The 8,934-nt window shown below is 41.7% G+C and overlaps 1 protein-coding gene across 1 annotated transcript; it reads right to left on the bottom strand.

Moving 5' to 3' along the window:
• Window positions 1-4,937: 4,937 nt before the first annotated feature.
• Window positions 4,938-5,967, bottom strand: LOC138440591 (olfactory receptor 7E178-like). Its single transcript, XM_069590281.1, has one exon. The coding sequence runs from the start codon at window positions 5,832-5,834 to the stop codon at window positions 4,938-4,940; it is 897 nt and encodes a 298-aa protein (XP_069446382.1). The 5' UTR covers window positions 5,835-5,967.
• Between the last annotated feature and the right edge of the window lie 2,967 nt (window positions 5,968-8,934).

The raw sequence follows: 8,934 nt of genomic DNA, 5'->3' as shown, positions 1-8,934 counted from the left end.
GGTGCTGTTCAGGTTTTCAGCTTTACGGCATCTTTGGACAACCATTTTTTTCTTTTTGCATCAGAAGTGACCAAACAATTAAGATGGTGAAACCTCTGAGACCAAATCCTTGTCCCAGCTCTACCCTGTTCCCAACTGCTCACAGAATGGACCATGTGCCCCTTATGTTGAAGTGACCACTTATTTGCTCTTCTGCCTCCTTGAAAGAAAGGAAAGAAAATTATGTTTTGCCACTGATTTAGCCGTATGAAACTCATCTCATTACCCTTTTCTGGGTCTGAAGCTGCTGTCTCTAAAAAGTGCCATCTCATTGTGCTTTGTATCGGTTAGTGCTGGAGAAATCTTGAAAAGCGAATGTACAAAACTTTAAAATTTTTCTATTACTTTGGAACTTTGCTTCTTTGGGGTTGAGGCACACTGGTCACCCCTCTGCCTATGAGAGTTCTGTACAGTCTGTGGGCTAGCAGTGTGCTGAGCTTTTCAAGTTTCTTTCCCTACCCAGTCCCCCTTTTTTGATGAGGTTTCAGTGAGGTCTGTTAGGTGTGCATCCTGCAGCATAATTGGCTTAAAATGTTCTCTCCTTCTGTGTGGTCTCTTCGGGGACCAACTGGGAGGAAAAAAAACCCAATAATGTAACTGTTTTGATACTGAAAATTGATAAATGTCTTTTTGAAATAAAGAACCAGTCCCTCCCCCCCGCCCCCCCAAAAAAAGAAAGTAAGAGTGTATAGACACAGGTGAATAACACAGAAACCACTAAGGGAACAATTCTAAATAGAATTTTTTACAGTGAGAAATATTGGTGAAGGAAGTGGGGTGTACAATCTTAGAAATGAATTGCTCAGATCCAAAATATGGACACAGTGCTCAACACCCATTTACTTATTTCCTTTGTTTCCAGCTCTCTCTCTCTTTTTCCAGTGGTGTCCAAGCAGCACAGATCTGTAAATCTAACAAGTGTCTCAGAATTCTTCCTCCGGGGTCTCTCAGATGATCCAGAACTTCAGTCTTTTCTCTTTATCCTCTTCCTGTCCATGTACCAATGGAGCTATCAGGGAAGCCCCTTTTCAGAAAACTATGATCATGGCATCCGGTCCCATCAGTTCATGGCAAATAGATGAGGAAACAATGGAAACAGTGATATACTTTATTTTCTAGAGCTCCAAAATCACTGCAGATGGTGACTGCAGCCATGAGATTAAAAGATACTTGCTCCTTGGAATAAAAGTTATGACCAACCTAGACAGCATATTAAAAAGCAGAGACATTACTTTGCCAACAAAGGTCTGTCTAGTCAAAGCTATGGTTTTTTTTAAAATATAACTTTATTTATTTCAATTCTTGACAGTAGTCATGTATGGATGTGAGAATTGGACTATAAAGAAAGCTGAGTGCCGAGGAATTGATGCTTTTGAACTGTGGTGTTGGAGAAGACTCTTGAGAGTCCCTTGGACTCCAAGGAGATCCAGCCAGTCCATCCTAAAGGAAATCAGTTCTAAATATTCATTGCAAGGACTGATGTTGAAGCTGAAACTCCAATACTTTGGCCACCTGATGCGAAGAACTGACTCATTGGAAGAGACCCTGATGCTGGGAAAGATTGAAGGTGGGAGAGAAGGGGGTGACCGAGGATGAGATGGTTGGATGGCATCACCTACTCAATGGACATGAGTTTGAGTAAACTTGGGTTGATGATGGACAGGGAAGCCTGGTGTGCTGCAGTCCATGGGGTTGCAAAGAGCTGGACACGACTGAGTGAATGAACCAAACTGAAGTGAGCAGAGGTGGATTAGACAACGTGGAAGTGATTGCTAGGATTGTTTAAAATATTCAGACAGTAGCAAAAATAATATTAACCTGGACTCATGGCATATAGTGTACAGGGGATACACTATCAGAGAGACTACCAGAGATGTGGGTATAGGACATGGTGTATGAAAAACACAGATATTTGTGTGTATGTAATAAAATTAATGATTAGATTTTCTCAATTTCTCTTCACATGATGTGTTTCTTTTCAGGAAATGGTAATCTTTTCATCATGTCATGTGAAACTGAGAAATTTCTATCCTCACTTTTTCTCCCTTTGTTATTTGTAGTACTGTTCAAACCCCAGTCTATATTCTGTGAGTCTTAACCTTTTCTTTTCTAAGCTTATTTAATTGGAGGATAATTAGTTTACACCTACAGCAACATGAACCGGCCACTGGCATTCAAGTGTTCCCTCCCTTCTGAACTCTGCTATTTCTGTTTTGTAGATAGGTTTATTTGTACTACTTTAAAAAAATTCCACGTATAAGCAATATCATATGACATTTGTCTTTCTCTGACATACTTCACCCAGTGTGACAATCTCTAGGTCCACCCACGTTGCTGAAAATGGCATTATTTAGTTATTTCATGTGCTGTGTAGTCCTCTGCCAGGAATAATGCAATTAGTCCTTTGAGTGAGAAAATTTAATAAAGCAAGTTGGTTAAAGAGTTACTGAAGGACTGAAAGCCAAAAAGAACAAAGCTACTGTAGCAATCCTAAGTGAAGGATGAAGTTACTACCCCAAGGGCTTGAAGAAGGGCTTCAAGGCCCAAGGGCTGGACCAGTTGAGCTTTAAGGACACAGAGGTTTTACTGACCACTATTGAAAGTATGTAAGATGACGACAAGATGGAGAATAGAGCAGTGATTTCAAGCCCCCTAATCCAAAGAAATGCTGGGCTAGATGAAGCACAAGCTGGAATCAAGATTGCTGGGAGAAATATCAATAAGCTCAGATATGCAGATAACACCACCCTTATGGCAGAAAGTGAAGAAGAACAAAGAGCCTCTTGATAAAAGTGAAAGGGGAGAGTGAAAAAGTTGGCTTAAAACTCAGCATTCAGAAAATTAAGATCATGGCATCTGGTCCCATCAGTTCATGGCAGGTAGATGGGCAAACAGTGGAAACAGTGGCTGACTTTATTTTTTTGGGCTCCAAAATCACTGCAGATGGTGACTGCAGCCACAAATTAAAAGATGCTTACTCCTTGGAAGGAAAGTTATGACCAACCTAGACAGCATGATGTATGGCAAAACCAATACAATATTGTGAAGTAAAAAAAAAAATGCTTAAAAAAAAAAAAAGCAGATACACTACTTTGTCAACAAAGGTCCATCTAGTCAAGGCTATGGTTTTTCCAGTAGTCATGTATGGATGTGAGAGTTGGACGATAAAGAAAGCTGAGCGCCGAAGAATTGATGCTTTTGAAGTGTGGTGCTGCGGAAGACTCGTGAGAGTCCCCTGGACTACAACGAGATCCAACCAGTCCATTCTAAAGGAGATCAGCCCTCGGTGTTCATTGGAGGGACTGATGTTGAAGCTGAAACTCCAACACTTTGGCCACCTGATGTGAAGAGCTGACTCATTTGAAAAGACCTTGATGCTGGGAAAGATTGAGGGCGGGAGGAGAGGGGGACGACAAAGGATGAGATTATTGGATGACATCACTGACTCAATCGACATGAGTTTGGGTGGACTCCGGGGGTTGGTGTTGGATGGGGATGCCTGGCGTGCTGTGGTTCATGGGGTCGCAGGGAGTCGGACACGACTGAGCAACTGAACTGAACTGAATTGAAAGCAAAGCCCAGGTGTATGATGTAGAGAAGCTAAATGAAGAAAATTATCAGAAACAATGTGTAAACACATTGTCTAGTGTTAAAGTAGACACTAGACACTTTGTATCTTCCCCCTCTGACCTCTGATCTCTTTCAGATCTTGAACATTTGTGCATGAGCAGTTAGGACCCAATGTTTAGAGGTCACCTTTGAGTGAAAGATCTAACTTACATCAGTAGTTTTCTACCTTGGCCATATACTAGAAACACCTGAGTACTTTTTAAAATCCTCATACTCAGACCACACCCAAGTCGGTTAAATCAGAATATCTGGTCATAAGACCCAGGGGTCAGAATTTTTAAACTTTCCAGATGATTTCAAAAACAGCCTAGGTTGAGAAGCTGTGACAGGTATACTCATACATAACTGCATGCAGAGATGTGAAAAATAGAATTTACTATGGAAAATACATGGGCTTCCCTGGTGGCTTAGATTGTAAAGAATCTGCCTACAGTACAGGAGACCTGGGTTCAATTGCTGTCTTGGGAAAATTCCCTGGAGAAAGGCATGGAAACCCACTCCAGTATTCTTGCCTGGAAAATCCCCATGGACAGAGGAGCCTGGTGGCTACAGTATACTCTTTGGGGTCCCAAAGAGTCATACGCAAATGAAGCAACTAGGCACATGCACATAGAAATTACATAAGGGCTGTGGAAGAATTGTAAACTTTCAATGTATTAAAAGAAAAATTTTAAAAGACTTTATTTTTATTAGCTACTATACCATAATACATAAGGTAGTTACAAAGTTGAGAACTAAAACCTGAAGAACAATGTAAAAAGATATGAAAGCTAAGTTTTGCTTGTGGCTCTTTGACATAGATACTTTTTCCTTTTTTCCTTAGAGGATAATTGCTTTACAATATTGTGTTGGCTTCTGCCATTCATCAACATGAATCAGCTATAGGTATACATATGTTCCCTCCTTCTGGAGCCCCCATCCCATCTCCCATCCCATTCTACCCCTCTTGGTTGTCACAGAGCACTGGGTTGAGATTCCTGTGTCACATAGCAAATTCTCACTTACTATTTATTTTACGTATGGTAATATATAAATGAAAGGGAATTATTTATATTTTGAGGATGCTTGGGCTACCAATTATAAACTATAAGATCTCTGTAGATATAACAGCATTCAGTCAAAAAGTGAATATGACATACAAAGGACGATAGAACTCTCAAATGGTCAGATAAGGACCTAAAAAAGGATTAACAATTAAGCTGTTAAGGAAGAGATGTGAAGCCATAAGGGCTACAGAAATGATGTCCTGAGAGGTGGAATTTTTAGGTCTAGATGTTAATTTTGCTACATTTTTCAACCTTATACACTCCAAATGGGTGGCACAGGTACAAAGATGAGATTATTTTGCTGAACAACTTCCACATGGCCCTTTTGATGTCTCTGTTCCTAAGACTGTAGATGAAGGGGTTCAGCATGGGGGTGACCACAGTGTACACCACTGATGCTGTCACATCCTCCCTGGGAGATTGTGAGATGGCTGAGATGAGGTACACCCCAAGGCCTGTTCCATAAAATAAGCAAACAACTGCCAGGTGGGAGCCACAGGTGGAGAAGGCTTTATATTTCCCACCTGTTGAGGGGATTCTCAGAATGGAAGAAAGAATTTTATAGTAAGAGAAAAAGATTCCTGATAAAGGGAGAAAACCGAAGACGGTACCAACAAAATACATGACTATGTTATTGGTGACAGTGTCAGAACAGGCCAGGTCGAGGAGCAGAGAAGGGTCACAGAAGAAGTTAGAAATTTCCACATCCTTGAAGCAGGTAAGTTGTAACACAATCAAATTGTGCACCTGGGACTCCAAAAGGCTAACCAAGAAAGACACCAAAACTAAGGAGCAGCACAGGCAGGGGTTCATGATGGCCGTGTAGTGCAGTGGATGACAGATGGCCACAAACCGGTTATAGGCCATAGCAGTCAGAAGCGTGCAATCCATGCCTCCAAAAAGTATAAAAATAGACATCTGAGTCAGGCAGCCTTCACAGGAGATGACTCTGCTGTGAGTTTGGATGTTCACAATCATATTGGGGACAGTGCTGGAGATGAAACCAATGTCAACCAAGGACAGGTTGGAGAGGAAGAAGTACATGGGGGTGTGGAGGTGGGAGTCAGAGGTGACGGCCTGGATAATGAACAGGTTTCCCAGCACAGTGACCAGGTACATGGACAGAAACAGGATACAGAGCAAAGGCTGCAGTTCTGGATCATCTGACAGGCCCAGGAGGAAGAATTCTGAGACACTGGTTAGATTCTGTGTTAGATTCTGTGGTTGTATGTATCTTGGACACCTTTGAAAAAGAAAAGAGTTTGGAAGAAAGATTACGAGAAAATGGCATGTACCACTGTATCCACTGAAAAATTCAGACTTAAATTGAAGAAAGTATGGAAAACCACGAGGCCATTTAGGTATGGCCTAAATCAAATCCCTTATGATTATACAGTGAAAGGGACAAATAGATTCAAGGGATTAGATCTGATAGAGTGCCTGGATGGGGGTTTGTAACATTGTAGAGGAGGCAGTGATCAAAAGCATGCCCAAGAAAAAGAAATGCAAAAAGGCAAATGGTTGTCTGAGGAGGCCTTACAAATAGCTGAGACAAGTAGAGATGCAAAAGGCAAAGGAAATAAGGAATAAATAGCCATCTGAATGCAGAGTTCCAAAGAATAGCAAGGAGAGATAAGAAAGCCTTCCTAAGTGAACAATGCAAAGAAATAGGGGAAAACAATAGAATGGGAAAGATTAGAGATCTCTTCAGAAGAATTATAGATGCCAAGGGAACATTTCATGCAAAGGGGGGCACAGTAAAGGACAGAAACTGTATGGGCCTAACAGAAGCAGAAGATATTAAGAAGAGGTGGCAAGAATACACAGAAGAACTGTACAGAAAAGGTCTTAATGACCCAAATGACCACTCTAGTCATTCAACTAGAGCCAGACATTCTGGAATGTGAAGTCAAGTGGGGCTTAAGAAGTATTAGTATGAAAAAGTTAGTGAAGGTGTTTAAATTCTAACTTAGCTGTTTCAAATCCTAAAAGATGACGCTGTTAAAGTGCTGCAATCAATATGCCAGCAAATTTGGAAAGCTCAGCCACAGGACTGAAAAGGTCAGTTTTCATTCCAATCCCAAAGAAATGTTAAAAGTGTTAGTTACTCAGTCGTGTCCAACTCTTAGTGACCCCATGAACTGTAGCCTGCCAGGCTCCTCTGTCCTTGGCATTCTCCAGGCAAGAATACTGGAGTGGGCTGCAATTCCCTTCTCCAGGGATCTTCCCAACCCAGGGATCAAACCTGAGTCTCATGCATTGTAGGCAGTTTGTTTACCATCTGAGCCATCAGGGAAACATAATCCCAAAGAAGGGAAAAGCCAAAGAATGTTCAAACTACCACACAAGTGTACTCATTTCACAGGCTAGCAAGGCAGTGCTCAAAATCCTTCAAGCTAGGCTTCAATAGTACGTGAACCAAGAACTTGTAGATGTACAAGCTGGATTTATTATTTTTTAATATAAATTTATTTTAATTGGAGGCTAAGTACTTTACAATATTGTATTAGTTTTGCCATACATTGGCATAAATCCACCATGGGTGTACATGTGTTCCCCGTCCTGAACCCCCCCTCCCAACTCCCTCCCCATCACATCCCTCTGGGTCATCCCAGTGCACCAGCCCCAAGCACACTGTATCCTGCATCGGACCTGGACTGGCGATTAGAAAAGAGGAACCAGAGATCAAATTGTCAATGTCTGTTGGAATATAGAAAAAGCAAGGGAATACCAAAAAACATCTACTTCTGCTTCATTGACTATGCTAAAGCCTTTGACTATGTGGCTCACAGCAAACTGGAAAATTCTTAGAGATGGGAATACCAAATCACCTTAGCTGCCTCCTAGGAAACCTGTATGCAGGTCAAGAAGCAACAGTTAGAACCGGACATGGAACAATGGACTGGTTCCAAATTGGGAAAGGAGTATGTCAAAGCTGTATATTGTCACCCTGCTTATTTAACTTATATTCACCATGAACATCATGCAAAATGCAGGGCTGGATGAAGCACAAGCTGGAATTAAGATTGCCAACAGAAATATCAATACCTCAGAATGCAGATGACACTACCCTAAATGCAGAAAGCGAAGACTAACTGAAAAGCATCTTGAAGAAAGTGAAAGAGGAGAATAAAAAAGCTGGTTTAAACCTCAACACGCAAAAAACTAAGATCATTGTATCTGGTCCTGTTGCTTCATGGGAAATGAATGGGAAAACAACAGAAACAGTGACAGACTTTATTTTCTTGGGCTCTAAAATCATTGCAGACAGTGACTGCAGCCATGAAATTAAAAGATGCTTGCTCCTCGGAAGGAAAGATATGATAAACCTAGACAGCATGTTAAAAAGAAGAGACATTGCTTTGCCAACATAGGTCCATATAGTGTCAAAGCTGTGGTTTTTCCAGTGGTCATGTATGGATGTGGGAACTGGACCGTCAATAAGGCCGAGCACCAAAGAATTAATGCTTTTGAACTGTGGTGTTGGAGAAGATTCTTGAGAGTCCCTTGGACAGACAATAAGGAGACCAAACCAGTCAATCCTAAAGGAAATCAGTCCTGAATAGTCCTCAATATTCATTAGTCAATAGTCATTGATGCTAAAGCTGAAGTGTCAATACTTTGGCCACCTGATTCAAATAGCTGACTTATTAGAAACACCCTGATGCTGGGAAAGATTGAAAACAGGAGGAGAAGGGGGCAACAGAGGATGGAGAGATGGTTGGACAATCTATGCAGAGATGGCTGGATGGCATCACCTACACAGGGGACATGAGTTTGAGCAAGATCTGGGAGATGGTGAAGGACAGGGAAGCCTGGTGTGCTGCAGTCCATGAAGTCAAAAAGAATCCAACACAACTGATATACTGAATAACAAGAATCAATTCATTGCCATCTGTATATCCCAACTGTCATGTTTGTCTTGTGGAAAAAATCATGCTCCCAGACTCCCTTCGCTTTCACTGTCTCCCTCAGCACTTACTGGGCTGGACTGCATCTCTGTGGGAGCATGACCAAGAAACATAGACTCTCCTGCCTGGTGTGTGATGCAGTCTCAGGGTCCCTCCTCAGGACGGGCAGGAAGACAGACTCAAGCTGGACCTTCTGATGCAGGTTCCTACAAAGGATGGGGACACAAGTGTGGAGCCAGAGCACTACAACAGGCAAATTAATTAGCTGGAGGCACTGGCTAGTTATTTATAATGGTATGACCTTAGGG

Source organism: Ovis canadensis, chromosome 5 (assembly GCF_042477335.2).
Source record: "Ovis canadensis isolate MfBH-ARS-UI-01 breed Bighorn chromosome 5, ARS-UI_OviCan_v2, whole genome shotgun sequence".
NCBI lineage: Eukaryota > Metazoa > Chordata > Mammalia > Artiodactyla > Bovidae > Ovis > Ovis canadensis.
The sequence above is the reverse complement of the archived record's forward strand: the minus strand, read 5'-3'. Positions and strand labels throughout refer to the sequence as shown.